The sequence below is a fragment of the Kogia breviceps genome, chromosome 3 (genome assembly GCF_026419965.1).
Source record: "Kogia breviceps isolate mKogBre1 chromosome 3, mKogBre1 haplotype 1, whole genome shotgun sequence".
In the NCBI taxonomy this organism is placed as follows: Eukaryota; Metazoa; Chordata; class Mammalia; order Artiodactyla; family Physeteridae; genus Kogia; species Kogia breviceps.
Genome location: NC_081312.1, coordinates 183,143,903 through 183,165,447, shown reverse-complemented (window position 1 = coordinate 183,165,447; position 21,545 = coordinate 183,143,903). Strand labels below are relative to the sequence as shown.

General features: G+C 45.0%; 1 protein-coding gene across 4 annotated transcripts in view; it reads left to right on the top strand.

The window, feature by feature from the left end:
- Window positions 1-21,545, top strand: part of RSU1 (Ras suppressor protein 1) — a 187,950-nt gene that overhangs the window by 95,718 nt on the left and 70,687 nt on the right. For all 4 annotated transcript variants that reach the window (XM_059059232.2, XM_059059229.2, XM_059059231.2 and 1 more), the window contains one exon: window positions 5,866-5,998. In XM_059059232.2, coding sequence (XP_058915215.1) covers window positions 5,866-5,998 — 133 coding nt within the window. The remainder of the gene's footprint in view (window positions 1-5,865; window positions 5,999-21,545) is intronic.

The following is a 21,545-nucleotide window of genomic DNA, read 5'->3' as shown; positions in this document are numbered from 1 at the left end:
ATAGCCTTAGATTTTCCTGAGTGAGAGAGCCTGGGTTTTCGGGTGAATTAATTTAAAAAGCGTTCCGTGGTATTTTGGAATTAGGGAGGGAGGGAACGATGCTTTGATGACATCAAAAATTTGAAAAATTTGCCAGATCGCCTCGATTGCTTAGTATCCAATAAATGATGTCACTGGCCACATGGTTCTGGGTTTTGAGCACTCGGGAAGAATTCTTATCATCAGTATGATTATGAAAACAACCAATTTCCGTACGTGAAAACCAGCGCCTGCCTCCTCACGGGGCCACGGTGCCTGTTGCATCCCATCACACGTATAACTAGCGGGGAGAGTGACGGTTTTGCACGATTGTAGCCTTTACAAAATAACAGTTGCACGGCAAAGCAGCCGTACTTGAGGCTCTTGAAAGAAGCATACGTACTTGAGGCTCTCGAAAGAAGCATACGTGGTCCTTTCGCAGGTAATAAAATGGAAAATCCAATTTGCAATTGCGGAAGCAGCCTCCGAGTGACAAATGATCTTCAGGGCAGTGGCGGCCAGAGGGTCACCACTAATCACGGTGCAGGCTGGCTCCCCGCGTGGCCCGGGCCTCCCCACTGGACAGGGAGAGGAGGGGACCTGTGTCGGGGAGTCAGCCAGCGTGTCCGCGCTTGCTCCACTCTCTAGCTTATTAGATCCTCTTTGTCACAGTGCTTAATCCTGCCATCTGATCCTTGTTAGAACAGCACCAAAGCGCCCGTTCAGGCTTCTAATCAAGGAGGTGGGCGAGGGCTCCTAACGAGAGCCAGCGAAGCGTGCGGCAAGTTAGGGCTCCTGCAGCCTGACTGACGGGCGGAGATGCTTCCTGCATGTTATTACCGGAAAGGGAACCCACCTCGGACAGCTGACGGAGGGGCTCAGCTGAGGCCAGAGTAACTTGTTGCTGAGCCCATCGGGGGGCAGGTGTCAGCTTTTCCCACGGGATCATGGCCGAGCCCCACGCGTTATCTTAGCCCTCTCTTCTGGAATTGCCAGCCTTCAGAGCGAGGTGAGAGAGCCAGAGACCCAGAGCCGGCTGGGAGGGCCACAGCTGCGCAGGAGCAGGTACTGTGTCCTCCACCAGTGACGTGAACTCAGCAAACAAACTCAGCACATCCTGTCCCCCCGAGCCTGCTCGTAGCTAGGGAGAGTCGGCGCTGGGTTTGGCCTGTGCGGTTTCCAGCTCTGCCATCTGTAATAGCTGCCTGCTTTAAGGTGTGCTGTGGGCTTTAAGCATGGGTTTCATGGTGCTTTGTTAAAAAAAAAAAAAAAAAAAAGCACAGCATCAACCACAAAGCTACTGTTTGGTTCCCGCCCCCGCCATCATTCTTTCCTGTTAGGCTTCCCAGTTCTGGTATTCTGTGAAGCACCTGTGAATCTGAAGTCTGTCTGATACTGACTCTGACTGAGGGTTGTTTGATAATAAAATAAATAAATGGGGGAGGGGAGGGGAGGTTAACCCCTCCCTGCACCCTCCCCCTGCCGCAGCTGGGAGGTACAGATGAGGCGGAAGGGCTAGAAATGAAATTGCTCGTGAAGAGCCTCTGGTCCTTTGTGCGTACCCCGACTTCCAGACGTCAGTTGCAGACCCCTTTGCCCTGAAGGGAACGCGTCCAGCTCCCCTCCCGCGTTTCCTGCGCGCCCCGGTTAGCAGCCAGCACCCGCATCCCCTCCGCCTCTGCTGTCTCCGTGGACGTGCTGAAATAGAGACGTCGCTAGGCATTGACAGGTCTCCGGGGGGCCAGAGGCTTCAGACGAGACGGCCCAGGGAACATAGCTGACCTTTCTTGACACTGTTCCCCCAGGTCTGCTCTGCACGTGTGGCAAGTGGGGAGCCTCGGAGTTTAGCATGTTATCCTCAGAGGATTACGGCTAACGAGCCTGCCGGCTTAGTCAGAGGCTGTTAGGAAGTGAGCCGGAGGCCGCGTACATTCCAAAGTGGGTTTGCAGGTGATTGGAAGGAGCGTGCAGGCTCTTCCTTTCTGCACCTGAATGTAAATCTCAAATAATCCATTAAAGCCTGCTCATAGGGCTTCCCTGGTGGTGCAGCGGTTGAGAGTCCGCCTGCCGATGCAGAGGACGCGGGTTCGTGCCCCGGTCCGGGAGGATCCCACGTGCCGCGGAGCGGCTGGGCCCGTGAGCTGTGGCCGCTGCACCTGCGCGTCCGGAGCCTGTGCTCCGCAACGGGAGAGGCCACAGCAGCGAGAGGCCCGCGTACCGGGAAAAAAAGGAAAAAACCTGCTCATAATGTCTGTACTTTTGGAGTAGTGGGCAGACCTTGGACCTGGGTGGGAGGAAGCAGGTGAGAGGGTCGTCTTCTTCTCACTGTCCCCAGGCAAACCTGGAATGGCTGAGGCTCGTCTTTGAGGTCCTTCCTAGACCCTTTCCCTGGTCCGCGTTGCTCTCATATTGACCCAGAGCCCTGAAAATACAGCGTGCTGAGAAATCCTCTGTGCTCCAAACATAGCCACCTCCCCTCCCCTTCCCACCTTTCTTCCCCGGAGTTTTAAAAAAAAAAAAAAAAAAAAAAAAAAACCACCATATTCCTGTGCTACCCATCTGAACCAGAGGTTAAAAGGAAAACAGTCCAGTTGAGTCAATTCTTGGTAATACGTGAGTGACAGGGAGTCCCGGAAGCTTGTTCAGCAGATACAACTCTACCCACTGGAAATTTAGAGCGGATTTTTCATTAGAATAACCAATCTGGGGGGGGGATGAGGAGGAGGAAAGATATTTAGAGCAGAACCGCCTTTATCAGGGAGATCCCCTTTGCTTAGGCATTGGATAGGCTTCCCAGGGCTTTTTTTGGAAACCTTATCTTTTTTCCAAAGGTCTCATGTATTATTTCTTTTCATAGTTGATTCGATGCTGATGTCAGTGGGCAGGGCCCGGAGGCTGGAAGATGATACTGTGTCAGCGTAGGCTGTCTACGAGCGGAATGTTTTCAGAGAGATGCTTTTACCTCTAGTGCCTCCGCCCCCAACTTTTCAGTGAATTGCTTACCCCGTGGCTACTGTCACCTGGTAGCTCAGCTAGTCCCTCAGTGACCATGCTTCCCAAGAGGAGAGGGCAGCATAACACGCTCTGTGTTTAAAGCAGGACACCTCCGAAATACAGACTAGTTTTAAATAGAAGACTTTTCCCAGGAATTTCTATTACATTCATTTTTAGGAAATGTGGAAGTTGGAGAAGAAGTAATGAGAGAATGATACGGACAAGAGGACATAGAGTGTAGAGGAAATGAGAATTATAGTGAGATTTAACCAGGCGATCGGTTTGATTCTCGGGAAGCTGAAAACCCCTTCCTTTCTCCAAGTAAAGATAAAAACAAAATATATAAATGGCAGGCCATTGCCAACAAGGTTAAACCCTGGTGGGATACTCAGCTAAACCGAATATGTGTGATGTTTCGATTTCCATTTACCCCGAGCAGTTTTCTGACTCATGGTTGAGAGAATAAAGCTCATTAATTTCTCAAGTGAATTAATATCTGACTAATGATGTTTAACCATTAAGATGAGGGAATTGACAATATTGATAATCTTGGAGAGAAATGTATTCGCTTATTTTTGTACTTAACACCAGCAGATTCTAAGTAGCTTTGGAAAGATCATGATGAATTACTTGCTCTTAATATTTAGTAATATCTGCTATCTTTAAAAGCATTTTGTGAAATGGCAGTCACTTTTATATTGGTCTTTTCTTTCTCCATTATTCTGAATAGTTGCAAGTTCATAGAGGCACACCTCAGAGATATTGTAGTTTGGAATTCAGACCACCGCAATAAAGCAAATATCACGATAAAGGCATTCACACCCGTTTGCTGGTTTCCCAGTACATATGAAAATTATGTTTACACTATACTGTAGTCTGTTAGATATGCAATAGCGTTATATCTAAAATAACAATGTACATACTTTAATTAAAAAATAATTTATTGCTAAAAAATGCTAACCATCATCTGAGCCTTCAAGGACTTGGAGTCGTAACATCAAAGATCACTGACCACAGACCATATAACATATATCATAATAATGAAAAGGATATTGCAAGAATTACCAAAATGTGACACAAAGTAAGCAGATGACGTTGGAAAAATGATACCGGCAGACTTGTTGGACATCGGGTTGCCGCAAACCTTCACTTTATAAAAAATGCAATATCTGCGAACCACAATAAAGTGAAGCGTGATAAAACAAGTGCTGCCCGTGTAACAAAGAGAAGACAGATTCACGGTATCGATTCTTTTGTTTTAAGAAGAAATACTACGTCATCCTAGTAAACATTTTCTCTTCATTTCCAAAGCTCAGATTAGCTGGGAAATTGACGTGCTTTGTGCAGTGCTTGCATCCTAGAATATGTTTTCCTTATCCTGAAGTTATCATTTATGACAGTATTGGCCGTAGAGCCTGAGAACGGGACAGATACGGCACTTTGGTTGTGTCCTGGGAAGAATAATTGCTTGGTGTCTTTGCTCAAAAAACCTTGGACTGTAGACCAGGGGTCTGCAAATGGACTTCTTCCGTAGGGCTTTTAGGGAAAGGATTTCAGTGAGTCCCAAGTAAAGCACATACAGCTCTGCTGTGTAGCATCTGTCCCTGTGTCTTTCATAGGCAGGCAGGTTCTAGGAAGCTCTCTCACGCTGCCTTTTCCATTTTAAAATATACCAAACAGAAAAACATGTATAGAGAGTCGACTGATCCATCCATCAACAGGTGGTACCCAGATGCTGGCGGCCTTCATTAACTCGTCCTTGGTTGATCTAGGCTGACATGTAACCTGATAGCTTCACCAAGCATTGTAGGAAAAATAAGAGATTTGGAGTCAGAAGCCTTACATTCCCATCCCCGCTCTGACATTTTCTGATCTTGGACATATTACTTAATTTCCCCCCAAGTTTCCATTTCTTTGTCTATAAAGTGATGTCAATTACTGACCTTAGGGATTGTTGGAGAATCAAAGGAGGAGATGCTTTTTACAGGTAATTTGTCAACCGGTAAGGGCTGTACGCGTGTGCATTTTCACCCTCACCATGTTGAAGAGACTCATTTAGTGCTGACTCCGAGGTGTGCTTATGGTACCCGAATGAGGCGATAATTATTCTACTTGGGCAGTATTCTTATCTTTCTTCACTCGTGTCCTGCTTTGATGAAAAGTGGCGTCGATTGGTTCAGGTTTATTGTATTTTATTTTTTGAATTTAATTTATTTTTTTGTACAGCAGGTTCTTATTAGTTATCTATTTTATACATATCAGTGTATACACGTCAATCCCAATCTCCCAGTTCATCACACACACACACACACACCCCGCCACGGTGTCCATACTTTTGTTCTGTATATCCGCTTCTCAGTTTCTGCCCTGCAAACCGGTTCACGTGTACCGTTTTTCTAGGTTCCGCATGGGTCAGGTTTAGATCACATTGGACAAGTGGTGATACACACTGTCAAGATGGAATTGGGGGAGGTTCTGCTCTTAATGGTTCTCTCGATCTTGGAGCGCCATTGTTGTTTCTGTAGCAAATATTTGGAAAAATGAAGCGAATGCTTCATTTGCAAGAATTCCAAGTTTACTCCCTTCTTACCTCTTTCCTCTCCTCCTTCCCTCCCTCCTTCCCTTCCTCCCTCCCTCCCTCCCTTCCTTCTTAATTTCTTGGGCCAGTGTACAGTCACTGACATGGCATGTATATCAGCGATGACTTTCGGTAAAACTTTTTAAAAGAAATCAAATGACTCAGAAAATGCTTAAGGTTGTGTTCTGGTTACTGGGCAGGAATTACTTCTTAGATTTGATTCCTGTTGGTTGGATGACCTTCACCTTTTTTTCTTCCCCCCTCCTTCTTTTTAGGAAACTTGGATTTAACTGGTCAGAAGCAGATATTCAAAGCAGAGAACAATCCCTGGGTCACCCCCATTGCTGACCAATTCCAGCTTGGTGTGTCCCATGTTTTTGAATACATCCGCTCTGAGACGTACAAATAGTAAGTAGACTATGATTTTCTGAAATAGACTGGTTTTACAGTATTCATAATTATGCCATTTTAAAAAACCTATCGTGTGATCTTGTCGTTGGTGGCACCGAGCTCAGAGCATTTTAACATTTTATTAATGACCACATGTAATTGTCTCTGTTATTTATAGATTATTTAATTGATATTTTCAAAGGGAATTTATACCAGTTTTGTTTAGAAATCTTTTAAGGTATTAAATTGGCTGACTCTGCATGGCATTAAGGAGATTCACCAAATACATGAAGATCAGAACATACTTTTTTCTGCTTTGAATGTAAAGAATAGCGAATGTTACGAACAAAATCGTTAAGTGGTTTATTTATAAAATCAGTAGGGAATACTAAGAAAGCATCACCCTATTCTTCAGAAGCTTTTACTCTAGTGACATGATAATCTCTCTAAGAGAAGAGCTAGGGCAGAAGGCAAGGAGGAGGAATCAGCTGGCTTAAGTCATAGCATTGGAATCTCTCAAGTCCTCCCCTCTGGTCAAGGGCACCTGGGTCAAGGGGACCCAGCCTTAAAACCAAACTATTCCCCCCTCTTTCTTCCTCAGTTTCTTCCGGGTTGGAAGGGATTCTACCGCCCCCACCTCCTCTGTTGTTACCATTAATCTTCTGTCATTATTTCCCCCTCATCCACTCCCGAACCCCAGATTGAAGCGAGCACTTCTCTCAGTGCTTCAGTGACCCCCAACACCAAACTCCCGCCGCCGCTGGTTTTAAGCCAATGCAAATGACTTGAAACAATGCGTAGTCAGCTTTAATCTGTTCCTGTGTCTGGTACCAACTTTGGAGCATTTAATATCCCAACTCTCAGAGAAGACCTAGGAGATCATTAAAAGTTACATTCAGCTTGGAGTCTCCCATTTTTGGGTATCAGAAATCCGCTCCCGCAAACCCGACACAGCTCTCTCAGAATCTGTGTTGGGACAGTGGGTCAGACTTAACCGATGAGGCAGAGTCCTTGCCTGTGAGTGGCCGGCAGTGGCTCTGGTAGCACACGTCCCCATATGCCACGCTGCTGGTCACACATCTGGGACTCCTTACGGTGTATTTCAATCTGACAGAATCACAGAGAAGATGAGCTGTGAACGAAGAATGGTGTTCAGGGGAAATAGACTAAAATTGCCAAAATGATGGCGTGCCCTCGTATGCGAATGCAGCGTAAATCATGGTTTAGATTTCTTCGAAGATGATACCTTAACATTTAGCATATGTCATAAGACTTACCTTAAGCGTAAAATGAGAGGTGTATAGGCTCTGTGTTATTGTTTCATGAACTACATAGATATGTGCAATTATTATAGATACATCGTTTGTTTAAAAAGAGTGAACATAGCTCGGCCTTGAAAATTTGTTTAATTATGAAGATGTGTTGAAAATATAGTTGCAGATGAACAGTTTGTTGTTCATTTGGTTTTTCTTAAATTGTTAATCGTTGCTAGCATTGGCTTTGGATGAGGCTCTAATTTTTCGTTAGTAAACGGAGGCTTATGCAGAGCTTGGTTTGTAGGGTGTGCTTTTAGAAAACCATTGTATATGATACCTACAGAAAAACAACTAAGCTCCTGTTATTCTGGAATTGGGGAAAATACTCTGTTGTTTTTCCTGGTTAACAGGTTTTTAACTTACCATACACTAATTTAGAATTTACAGAGAATTAGAATACATTGCGTGTGAAAGTGCTTCTGATTTTAATTTCATTTGAAAAGATTACGTTGTGAATGTATGGATTTTGTATTACCTTTGAGTCATCAGGCTGTTAATCACCATTATATGCTGTTACAAACTGTTTCCATTTATTTGAACATCCTTAGGATTCTGCATGAGTGAGAGGTGTGTTGCATTGATTGAGTTTATTGGTAAGTTATTTGAAAGGGAGTCTGTGACATTTTAATCCGTGACATTTGATGTATATATTCCTGTCTGTTTTATTAGCATCTTACATTTAAGGATCAGAGTAAGCAGTTTGCCTGTTAGCTTATTTTTTATGTGTTTGTTTTCCTCGTGGAGAATTCTCTTCAGTCCAGTTAAATCAACATTAGAAAGCTTCAGCAAACATGGGAGAGCCATTTTCCCCTTTCTAGGGGGACCTGTCAGTACTCTGCTGCTGCTTTTAGAAGAGTCTGTGTGAGCCTCTGCTGGGAGAATGCACTTGACATTAAGCTCCTGGGGGCAGGGGCCTCCCTTAAAGTGAACTCCCTCAGAGTTTTCCCCTTCTCTCCTCCTGGGGAAAGAGAAGAATGTTAAACACTTCCTGTATCCCAGCTTTCCGCCCCCCTGTTCTCGTGCCTTCATTCCTTGATCAAACATACCAGCCAGAAACATGGACTGTGAACTAAGTAAGACACTGCCTCAAGCTCTTAGCCTTTTTAACAAGATGCTTGTACAAAAATGGCACCACTGTGTTTCACTGATGTTTTAAATGTAAGGTCCTCTTTTACATGAATAGGTATATGTTAGTATATCCTCATGTAACTAGAACCCAACTTAATTCTTTCATTTTTTTAAGCAGCCACTTCATAATTAGAGGACTTTTCGTATCCTTCTCAGCTCTCTGAAAAAAACCCTCTAATTAGCAGATATTTGGCTACTTTTGCAAAGCTGTACATGTGAGGACTTGCAAGGAGGCAATTTATTCGGTCCACCTGTATTTTTTTAAACAAGGCAGATGTCTCAATCAGAACCTTATTAGTCTTAGATCCTTTATTCTGAAACCTGTGGTTTCTAATCTTCACTTCCTTGTTTCTTTTTATGTAAGTCACATACAGCCCTTCCAATGAAAAAATCCTTATTTTTAATATAGATCTTTAGCCTGTCATAGAAGCATATTTTATTTTATTTATTTTTTAGAAATTTATTTATTTATTTTTGGCTGCGTTGGGTCTTTGTTGCGGTGCACGGGCTTCTCATTGCAGTGGCTTCTCTTGTTGTGGAGCAAGGGCTTCAGGCGCTTGGGCTTCAGTAGCTGTGGCACACAGGCTCAGTAGTTATGGCTCACGGGCTCTAGAGCGCAGGCCCAGTAGCTGTGGCTCACGGGCCCAGCCGCTCCGCGGCACGTGGGATACTCCCGGACCGGGGCGCGAACCCGCGTCCCCCGCATCGGCAGGCCGACTCTCAACCACTGCGCCACCAGGGAAGCCCATAAAACCATATTTAAAATTTTTATTCTGGCACTTAAAATACCAGTGAATGTCCTTCCTCTTTTTTCTTTTTAACCAGTCGACCCATTACCTAAATGAGAGCATTGAGAACTCACCAGCGCATTTTATATCCCTTCATGTCCATGGTTGAAGTTCAAGGTGACCTTCCTGTTCTAAGCACATCCTGAGAGGCCTTCCAAGGCTCGAGCAGCGACAGGCAGGGAAGATGGATGATCTGATTTCCAGACTCTTAAGGGAGTCCAGGAGGAGACGCGGATATTTGAAACAAAACAGGGAAGTCGGTGTTTCGGAAGAATTAAAATACTTGGCAGTGATTGAAGCTGATGCGGATGAAGCAGGAGGGGGCTGTGGGCAGGTGTGGCTGGGAGGGCGCCAAGGTGTGGTCCTACAGGAGATTGTTCTTTTGGGTACGTTTGGGGCGTTCATCACGTCCTCATCGTTCCTCCGATGGAGGTTGCTCTTTGTTCGTTTATCGTCCTTTCAGCACAGGGAACATACTGGCTGGTGTCATTGCTTTGCCCGCTCATCGTCACTCATTCCCTCTGTTAAAATAATTTGCTCCGTCTGGATTTTGGGGATCAAACCCTGCAGGTGCGTCAGCGTTTTCGGGCTGTTGTTGAGTAACTTCTTCTAGGCAGGATTATGATGGGATAGTCACCGGTGGTTAAGTTTCCGGAAGGCAGATTTTTTTTTTTTTTTTTTTTGTCCCCGGGAGAAGTCAGATTGGGGTCAGGATCCTTGACAAGATTCTTTGTGAAAGGGAGTAGCTCGCACTTTTCACATTTCCATCAAGGAAGGTGGATAGAAACCGCAAGCCATTTTAAAACCTGACACGTTAACTCTTAACAAAAGAAGAGGTTTGACAAATGTTAAGCTGAAAATGTGTCCGGTTGAAAGCGGCCTTTGGAAAACAGGCTTCCTCATGAAGGCTGCAATTTGTAAGGCATGGCAGTCCTAAAGCCTCGTCTCCAGCCCGGCATACCTCAAAAGGTGCTCCCCCGTCATTTCTCCTGTCTTGTGACTTGCTTTGCACGCCAGAGAAAGGTGCCACACTCACTTGCCTTTCTGTTTCGTTTTTCAATCTTAAATGAAGATGTTCGTACTGTTATTAATATTCCTTAACGGAAACGTTTTAACTGAGCAGTGTTTGGTGAGTGGTGAGCACTGGTGGGGAAAATGCTAGCAATTTCTCCTGCCTGGAAGTCTAGCAAAATAAATCATGCTGTTTAGCTAGCTTGTAAGGAGGAATAAGTGCTTTGATTCCGCTGCATATGGTTTCTCAGGCTGTTTTACTTGTAGAATTAAAACGAAGTGATGTTTTCTTGTTTTCTGCAGTATGGGCAAACCTATTAGAGGCTGGAATGGGCATACATGGGCTTTATTAAGCAACTACTATGTCCCCTAGTGGCTGCTGACTCAGAAGATCCTTAAGTAACAGATATATCTGGTCTACCCAAAGGCTAAAGAACTTCCAACTTAATAGGTGATCCCATTTATGTCAGACAGCCCTTTGCAGAAGGAAATCCTGCCTAACAAAACTCCTTAAACCTTATTATCTTTCTGGTGAAGTATAAATGGATGCACGGAACGAGCCTGGTTTTATAAATATCACAGAAGGCTGGAGGAGCAGGTTAATCTGCCCGGACCTTGCTAGCAGTTAGTGAATTGTTTACATAGTGACAGTAGGTGTGCAAGACGACACAGACTTTTCTCCTTCGTTACTGTATCTGAAAATAGCTCCAGGTAAGCCAGAGAAACACAGTATTTCTTTACAGTAGACATGAGACGGAAGAACCAATTTTTCCTAAAGCTTTTGACATAAAGATTGTTCTTATTTTTAAATGTGGACCGTGTACTGTGCTCCTGGTAATTTATATGTCCTTTATAGATGCTACATATGTATATTGCGGTTCTTTCTTTAAGTTAATCAATGTATTCTCACATTTCCTCCATAATACAAAATACGATTCAAACTTTTGACATCTCTGCACCTGTTTGCATACACATGGGCTGCATTTAACGAACCTTGCTAAGAAATATCAAAGGGAAAAGGGAAACCCATAAAATACGTTGTATTGCAGGTAGTATTGTGTCATACCCCTCATTTCATGTTCACTTTAAATGATAAAACTTACATAGCATTCCTTTTTCTCCAGATAGTATGTTACCAGCATAAGGAGTTGACGAATGTTAATTCCACTGAGTAGATGTAAGTCAGGATGGGACATAATATCAACGTTGATCTTTGACTTGGTCACTCACCTGTTTGTGTGGCCATGAGACATTAATTGCTCTGGTAAATTAATCCTATCCGACTTAAGGGAACAAGAGGAAAACAGACTATTTGAGGAAGACTGCATAACAGTTCTCTCTTCCAAAGTTTTTGATAGATTGCTTAATGTAATTTACAATTAAAAGGAGTTTTCTGGGCTTCCCTGGTGGCGCAGTGGTTGAGAATCCGCCTGCCGATGCAGGAGACACGGGTTCGTGCCCTGGTCCGGGAAGATCCCACATGCCGCGGAGCAACTAAGCCCGTGAGCCATGGCCGCTGAGCCTGTGCGTCCGGAGCCTGTGCTCCGCAACGGGAGAGGCCACAACAGTGAGAGGCCCGCATACCGCAAAAAAAAAAAAAAAAAGGAGTTTTCTTTTCCGCTTTTTACTTGTTTAGCACTGTTATTCAGCTAGACTTCAGAGGTCATTAGTATTTTTCCTTTTTCTTAGTGCATGTTCATCATTTCTTCAATACATAAAGTTTTTACATGCCTTTTGAAGCTTTACTTTGCTGTAATTTGTTAGCTCATTCAAAACAGTTCCGTTTTTTAGGTGGGCGGTGCTTCCCATTTGACATTTCCAGTGTACCTGGAGTCCGGGAGGGTGGCAGTAGGGAACTTCCACCCCCTAAACCTGTAAAGGTCAAAGGTAAACTCTGCCAGGGATTGAAAACCAGCTTCAGGAGGCTAAGCTGGGATTCCTGAAGGCCTCTAGGAAACCCCATCTTACCCGTATTCTGGAATGTCTTTCACTCTGACGTGCCTTAGATGCAAATGCAGACTTGGGAAAGGCTCCCTCACGTAGGCACATTCATTCTCTGGTCCTCCAGTGTGGTCACGCCTCAGCCACGCTGTGCTGGGTGAGCTCTGTGAGATCAGGTTTGACCAGTGAGCTGGAGCTCTGTCAGTCTTTCTGCATTTTATTCCATGACTAGGGCAGGTATCATTAAAGAGTTGCAAATAGGGCTTCCCTGGTGGCGCAGTGGTTAAGAATCCACCTGCCAATGCAGGAGACACGGGTTCGAGTCCTGGTCCGGGAAGATCCCACATGCCGCGGAGCAGCTAAGCCTGTGCGCCACAACTACTGAGCCTGCGCTCTAGAGCCCGCGAGCCACAACTACTGAGCCCACGTGCCACAACTACTGAGCCCACGTGCCACGACTACTGAAGCCTGTGCGCCTATGCCTAGAGCCCGTGCTCCGCAACAAGAGAAGCCACCGCAGTGAGAAGCCCGCGCACCTCAACGAAGAGCAGCCCCCGCTTGCTGCAACTAGAGAAAGCCTGTGCGCAGCAACGAAGACCCAATGCAGCCAAAAATAAATAAATGAATAAATAAATTTATTTTAAAAAAAGTAGGCCTTCCTTGTACTAAAAAAAAAAAAGAGTTGCAAATAAATTTAGATGGGCAAATGGGAACAAAACACAGCCGCGTCATCAAAGGGAGAAGAGTGTTGCTTACTCTGAACCTCGCCCTACAAGAGGTTTTTACATGTGATTTTAAAGAGCAAGACAATCATGTCTCTCTTCCCCCCCCGTCTTATCTCCTCTTTCCTCGTATGTTGACTCTGAAGCGTGCATTCAGCCTGTGTTGTACATCATGTCATGCATGATGCATTACAGTATCAATTTAAGGTAGATGGAATATAGATAATCGGTCCCCCTTGACAGAAGGAAAATAGACGTAGTCTAGACTCCATCTACACTCCAGAAAAGAGGTGTGTCAGGTTACTTCCTCTTCCGAAAGAGCTATCTTGAGTTCCATTTTTAGCTGATACTCACTTGAAATAATCATATCGAACTGTTGAATATTGACCTACTCAAAGACATGGTCCGCCCTACATATTGATAACCTTTGTTAGCTCCCAGCCGTCTTCAAGTTCAATGCTGGATGCTTTCTGTCCAGCTAAGATGAGTTATTGCCTGCCTTTGCTGTTTTTATTTGAGAGAGAAATTAATAAGTGGCACTTCATAATCAGACGAAACTGTCTGATTTCTATTCTCTACACGGTAATATCTTGTTTTATTACATGCTGGCTTTTTATTGAGCTCTGGTCTCTTATTCTGGTCAGGCGTTGTTGGAGTTTTTGTTTTTTGTAATTTTTTGGCAATTAAAGGTTCTCCTATAATGGCAGATATTTTGGTTTAGAATGCATAATCTTATGAAAGGCGCTGTAGTCAACTTTATTAGATAGAAAGGGTAAATGTGAGTTTCGTGTCCACTGGCCTTTATTGATGTCCAATTTATCTGTCAACCGTCAAGGAAATAACTCTCCAGATTTTGTTCTGTTGTGTTTGTATATCATCTCATGTGTATTTTTGAAGACGCACGTTGTAAAAAGTTTGGGGTCAAGAAAATACTGTTTTCCACTATCATAGTTAATTTTTAAATAGTCTCACTTGGAACCCATACAGTTTTATCACCTTCACAATGTACATACTTTTTTTTTTTCTCCATCCAGTTAGTGTTTGTTTAGAAAATAAAGAAATTGTTATTGAGGTTTTGGTTAGTTTACTTAGCGAGGTTACTAAATGAACGCCCTGCTTTTTATTTTTTTCTCTTGCTGATACCTAATTTTGTCTAATTTTGGTTTTTGAAGCCACCCCACAGAAATTTATTATCTGACAGTTCTAGAACACTCCAAGATCAACGTGTGAGAGAGGTTGGTTTTCTCTGAGGGCTGTTGGGGAAGCATCTCCTCCAGGACTTTCTCCGTGGATTACAGATGGCCGTCTCCTCCCTGTGTCTTTACATTATCATTGCTGGAAGTGTCTGCTTCTGTGTCCAAATTTCCCCTTTCTATAAGGACACCAGTCACATTGGATTAGGGCCCACCCTGATGACCTCACTTTAGCTTGATTACCCCACTAAGACCCTGGTATCTTCAGATACGGTCACATTCTGAGTTACCAGGGGTTAGAACTTCAACATGAATTTTTTTGGGGAAACTTCAGCCCCTAACACTATTGTTAGCCCAGTGCATTCAGATCACCCTGTCTTTCCTCTCTTCTCCCATAGCCCCCTGCAACCTGGGGGGCATATTCCGTTTATTTGTAAATGTGTTGAAATCACTCTGGAAGGTTTTGTCCACCTCTCCGCAGTCCCTCCACCCGGCCTTTCTTATGCGTTTAGCTTTCAGACTTAAAGGTTCCTTCAAAAAGTACACTTTCACCGTTGTTCCATTTTAAGGACACAAAGGTTAGTCTCTTTGTTTTGGCAGATGGGTCAGTGTTTTTCACTTCTAATCATCCCTCAAGAACGGACTTTGTTAAAACAGAAGCTGGTTAGAATTTCAAGATCCCCTGGGGGTGAAAGGCACCTTGCAAAACCTCCTGCTTTGCCGCAGTCAGCTAGAGAACTGAAGAAGGGAGAGTTCCGTGGGGCACCCACCATTGGACCCCGTCGTGTTTCTTGCACAAGAGCCTTACGGCCGGAAGATGCAGCCTGGGGGACCTTTGTGTCACCGGGCGGCTTCTTGCACCGGGACGCCCACTGGTGGGTGTGGAATCTTCCCTCTCTGGCTCTGTGGTCCCACGTCGTAGCTCTCCACGTTCTGCGCTGTCAGGTGTGCAGTCGGGAGTTTCCTGTTCCATCCTGGGGTTCCAGGCACCGCATCTGGAGCCCCTAGGACTTTTATTCCGTTTTCCAAGCTTGTCGCAGGAGGTCTCTGGAGTCTCACTGGGTGAGATGGAGACGACCAGGAACAGGGCACTGCCTTCTCTTCTCGTGTAACTAAAGCTGGTTGGCTTCCCCGGCGTGCAGACAGCCGCCAGAGACGGAGAGTGGTCTCCCACGACGCGCCGTGCCGTAGAGACTCGGTCGCGGGCTCCGCCGGGGGCCGGGAGGAGCGGGGAAAACGGAGTCTGTCCTTGGAGCGCCAGCCTCGGAGGTGGTTCCCAGACCCTCACCGTGCTTCCCCTCAGCTTCCGCATCTTAAAAGCAAGAGGTCCAAACTAGGTCATCGCTAAGCGTCGTCTCAGCACTGATTTCGAATCCCGAATCCTCTGTTTTTCTGGGAAACAGGTTTTGTTTTGTTTTGTTTTCCCCATGGAAGAACCCCCTTGTTCATTTGATTAAACAAAAATGAAATAAGCTGCATAGGAACAATTTTAAAGTCCAAAGAGACACCAGCTTTGTTGGAAGGCTGCAGCAGCTGATACAGCATCTCCTTGCTACCTTCTCCAGCCGTCTCTGTGGACCAGAGCCGTACATTCAGAAGCCTGTTAGCTATAACACGGGAGCTTTTGAACACTTTTCCACTGGTTCTCTACCTGCTTATGCCTGTCATGCCTGAGGCCCGCAGCATCACTAACGATTTAAAAGTGAAAATCCAGGGCTTCCCTGGTGGCGCAGTGGTTGGGAGTCCGCCTGCCGATGCGGGGGACGCGGGTTCGTGCCCCGGTCCGGGAAGATCCCACGTGCCGCGGAGAGGCTGGGCCCGTGAGCCGTGGCCGCTGAGCCTGCGCGTCCGGAGCCTGTGCTCCGCAACGGGAGAGGCCACAACAGTGAGAGGCAAAAAAAAAAAAAAAAAAAAGAGTAAAAATCCAGAGGGCAGGAGAAAAAAAAAAACCCACCCCAAACAAAAACCTACCCTAAAGGTTTGGGGGATAAACCTTTGTTTCTCTGGGAAACATGTTTTATTGTCTATACCAATTCATCATTTTTTTTCCAATTTCGTTTAATTCTTGAATTTGCCCCCCGCGTGGATTTCCCTTATTGATTTTTTTTGTAAAGGCCACGGAAGATGAGGGTGGCCCTGAATGTAAATTGTTACAGGAAAATAGATGCAAAAGATAAAATTACCAGATCAACCTTTTTATTCTATATTTTATGGAATACCTAATATATATTTGGCAGTAACTTATTCGTACACATGAATTCCCGACACTTTCGATTCTTTAGACTTATTAATCAGTGTAGTCAGCACCAGAGCAATTTTATGAGACTTACGAGTCATCAAAAATTTATTATCAGATAAATCACAGAAACAACGAGCATCTTAATAGGGTAGAGAAAGTGGCATGTAAAGGACCGTTTAAGACTGTGCTTTTCGTTGGCTGTGTGTTCTATTTACAGCCGGTATCTGCGAGCTTCCTCATAATTTCACGCAAAGAGCCAGCAGGGTGATAGGTATCTTCTTAGGTAAAACCTTGTTTCTTCGTTTTTCTCCGGTGGAATATTGTGTTTGGTCTATAACTGTAAGACTGAGGCCACTCAAGGCCCAGAAGGTGGGAAAATCAGGTTCCAATGCTAAGCTTATAGCATTTCTTTTAAAATGGTATCTCCGTTTTCTTCAGCATTTCATTACAGCTGTCACCCAGAGTTAAGACTTATCAAGCCTCAGTCCTTTCCTTTGGGACAAAATGGCTAAACTTGAACTCTGAAATGGCATATGCGGAAATAGCAGTAGACAACTGCCTTGCCTGGGGATGGGCTCCGTTTGCGCCCTCCTGGCACACGTGAGGCACAGGCTGTGCCTACTGTGTTGTGTTCCTGGCAGTGTCTTTGAAGACATAATGATTCTGATGATATAATAGAAGACTTGGGTCTTCGTCGTGTAAGATGAGCTGCTTGGAGGGGAGTTTTTCTGTCCCTCTAGCCCTGTCCTGAGTGTCCCAGGATCTCACTGTGCTCTGGGACAGGAGGATCATGGCAGTGACCCAGATCAGAGCTGAGCTGACACCAGGGAGCCCTGGTAGAGATCCACTGGGAATGGACCCAGAACGACATGGCCGGGTTACTTCCCATTGAAGATGCAGCCTGCTTCCTCCCTCAGCTCTCCATTAAGTGCTGTTTTCTCTGTCCTTGTATTTACCTACTGAATACCCAATTATTCTTCAAGTATCACGTTCAGTATTGCTTCCTCAGAGACCTTTTTGCCAAGTGTTTCCCTACTGCCCATTTACTCTAGGTCCCTTTTACCTTAGCAGCAATTTTAATAGTAGTAGTAGTAATAATAATAATAACAAGCAGTGACTATTTACCACGTGACAGGCATTATGCTAAGCTCATTATATGTGCTATTCAGCATTTTATAACTCAGTATTTCTTTCTGTGAATGTCACGTAGATTTGGGGGGAGGGGGTAAAAGTGCATGTTTTCTCTCCCTTAAGAGGCTAATCTTTTGGGAAGCAATACTGAAGATTCCCTCATTTCTTTTTTTTTTTTTTTTTGCGGTATGCGGGCCTCTCACTGCTGTGGCCTCTCCCGTTGCAGAGCACAGCCTCCGGACGCGCAGGCCTAGCGGCCATGGCTCACGGGCTTAGTTGCTCCGCGGCATGTGGGATCTTCCCAGACCAGGGCACGAACCCGTGTCTCCTGCATCGGCAGGCGGATTCTCAACCACTGCGCCACCAGGGAAGCCCAAGATTCCCTCATTTCTGAGCTATGCACATGGCACCCTCAGTGTCCTGGATGAATGACCCGTCATCTCATGCAGAGGAGCCTTTGACAGGTTGCCCTGATTTCTGAAAGAAAAAGCCATTCTGGCCTGCAGAAGAAACGGTGCTGTCGTTCTCAGTTTCTGCTGGTACAGGGTAAACAAGACCGGAGACATTAAAATGCATCCTCGGCCTGTAATATTAAGGCGAGGTTCTGTCTTCATAGTAGTCTTCCTTTGTTTGTGTTGATTTCTCTTTTTAAAAAAATAATATATTTATTATTTAGTTAGTTAGTTTTGGCTGCATTGGGTCTTCATTGCTGCGCGCGGGCTTTCTCTAGTTGCAGCGAGCGGGGGCTACTCTTCGTTGCGGTGCGCGGGCTTCTCATCGCGGTGGCTTCTCTTGTTGCGGAGCACGGGCTCTAGGCGCGTGGGCTTCAGTAGTTGTGGCATGTGGGCTCAGTAGTTGTGGCTCGCGGGCTCTAGAGCGCAGGCTCAGTAGTTGTGGTGCAGGGGCTTAGTTGCTCCGCGGCATGTGGGATCTTTTGCCCACGTGTCTCTCCTGTTGGAAATGAAACAGTTCCTTAACTTCACAGATAAAGGAATTATGTCTGAAAAGGAGACGTTCCTCTCCATGAATCCGTGGGTCTCTGCCTTCTCTTTGTCCATCAAGGGAGTGTTTTCACGGGGCGTGTGGCGTCTGTGATTGTGTTTGTGAATGTCTGGAATGTAGCTGAGGAGGACAGAGTAAACCGGTACATGTGGTTATCCTGGGGGGGGAGGCAAGGAGGGAGGGCACATTCTTTTCATTTTTCACCCTTTGGTACCTATCAAATGTTCCGTTTTGTACGTGTATTCACTGTTGAATAGGTTATTTTAAAAAATTTAACCTGTAGAAAAAAAGGGACTTCCTGGCGGTCCAGTGGTTAAGACTCTGTGCTTCCACTGCAGGGGGCGCGGGTTCCATCCCTGGTCAGGGAGCTGGGAGCCCGCACGCCACGCACAACAACACAGAGTTAGCAGGAGAGCCCGTGGAGTGAAGAAGGAAGAAGCCGCAAAGCACGTAGCTGTGTAGTTGGTTTTTGTCTCCTGTGTGTCCCCTTTTCCACTTGTCGATGTAGATTAAGTGGAATCCTCCCTTCTGAGCAGTCTGTCTCTAGCCAGGTACCCTCAAAACCTTCGAGGTGACATCACCCCTCAAAATGTGTCCTGCGTCTTGGAAAGGGACTCTCTAAACGTGAGCTCGAGAGAAGGGTTCTCACTCAGCATATCCACCCTTCCTCTTCTTGGCTGAAGCACTGTGAAATCGTGCCTTGTTTATAACACCTCTCAGATGACATCAGCCTTTCCTGTACCCTTGGAAGGATTGGTAACAATCCAGTCTTCCTGCAGAACCCAGCAGGGCATGGGAAGAGGGGGTCATTCGCAAAGCCGTAGCAAAAGAGAAAGAGGAAAATAGACAAACCAGACGTACTTCTTCATTGAGTTTCTTTATGTAGGAGTATTTTCCCACCTAAGGTTTTAAGTGATTGAAAGGTAAGCTTTTCTGTATTTTTAAGATCTTGAGGGCTTGGAATACGGAAGAATGGATCTTGGAAGAACTGATTATGTTAGAGGAAGAGGCTGGACCTCAGGTTTCCATAATATATGAAACGTGGGTTTTTTGTTTTAATTCTTCTCTCTCGTTTAATGCTTTTGGCTGTAAGCAAAGATGACGTGTGTGTTTCAGACTGTTTACGTGCAATCAGGAGCATTTTTAATCTGTTCTCATGTATTCTCAATAGAAACTGCGTGAGTGGTGATCTTTTCATAGAATGTCTTGCAACTAGCGACTTTATTTTGGTACTAAATTCCAGATAATTCCTAAGGAATGTAAATCTTGTCACTAAAAGTTTTTGTTTTAGAAATACTTAACACCTCTCAGATTTTGCTGTTCTGGGAGACACTGCTTTGGGAAGATCCCTCCTGTTCTTCTTACTTGCTGCAAGTAATAAATCCTTCCTTCTCCTGATCTTTGGTGTGGTTCTGTCTTTTGACACCCACAAAGAGGCAACCCCCCCCCCCAAAAAAAGAAAAGAAATACTTAAAATCTCGAAGCGATATAATTTTAAGTTTTCTGAGGCCAGCCTCTGCTTCATCTTCACAAGTGTAATCAGCAAGACAGGGCAACAAGAAAGGTACTGGTCATAAAGCCGATTGAGTAAAAATATTCTTTTCAAATTTTATAGTGGACCATGGTTAGAAAAGAAATGATGGCATGTGGGGAACATGCCCCTTCAAGAATGCATTATATACAAGATGAGTTTCGGCTTTACTGTGGTTAAAACACGAAGAATCTTGCACAGCTTTTTCTAGAAAAATTCAGATGCATGATAGAGTCAGATACTTTCGGTATCCCTCATTTTTCTTACATGCATGCACTAACATCCAGGTGGATCAGTGAGTAGTGACAGAAGTCGTCTCAGTTACACTAAGGAGAGAGAATGGACATTCATTGACCTCCTGCCATGTTCCAGGACCTGGTGGGATCCTTTCAGGCTTCATCTGCCGTGATCTCATGATCCCATGAGATGGAGGTGTTCGCCTTGCTTCCAGATGAGAGAATGAAGAGCCTCGGGCTAGGTAAAATGACCACTAGTTTACCTGAGTCATAGAGCTAGAAATGAAACTCCATTGACCTGTACACATGGCTATATTTACACTAGATAACCAACAAGGACCTACTGTATAGCACAGGGAGCTCTGCTCAATATTCTGTAATAACCAGAATGTAAAAAAGAATTTGAAAAAGAATAGATACATGTGTATGTATAACTGAATCACTTTGCTGTACACCCGAAACTAGCACAACAGTGTTAATCAGCAATGCTCCAACATAAAATAAAAATTAAAGAAAAATGAGAAGAACACTGTCTCGTATTCACCTTGTTGCTTTTGGGTGGCATCAAGGAAGAAGGTGAGGAAATGCCGAGTTTCTGCTGAAATTCTCAAAGGGAAGTCAGTGCATGAGGCTTTAAGGGTATGTTCGCAGTCATTCAGCTTTTCTGGTTCTTGAATCAAATCAGCCTCCTGTAAAACCATATCCCCATCCCGTTATCGCCTTCACAGGTCCTGAAGTGGTGGTGTCTCTTTCTGCCAGCTCTTCAGTCCCTGAAAGCCAATCTTGCTGAATCAACTCCGATTCTGAGTTCGTCCCCTTATGTGGGTGGTTTCAGAGTGACAAATACAGATCTACGTTCCTGCCAGCTACCCTTCTGGTCCAGTGGGTGTGTATTCACCCTCTGAAGGCTGTACGTTTCTGTTGTTTTGCAGTTGGTCTTCAGCTAGTGTGTCTTCAAGGCTGTGACCTTTCTCAACCGCACTGTATACTATTTATCTCTTTGGGCACCTTATGGACTCTAGGCCTTTCTCAGTTCATCTTGTACCCGTGCCTGAGATCGGACAGGTGGTACAGTCCCTCCCAAGCTTTCCGGGTCCTCTCCTCGTGTCTTTGTTTCTTGCTAGGTGAGGTCCAGTCCCAGGTTTTAATTTCTTTGTCCCAACAAAGAACTGAGTCTTCTCCACGGAGTCCTGGTTCCTTTAAGTGGAAAATAGCATTGGAGTCCAAAATCTGAGGCCCAGCAATGCGTGTTTTCCAAATAAGCACCAGAGGTAAGGTATTGTGGCATGAGGTCGGACAGCCGGTATCGCGACGAAGCCGAACAGTT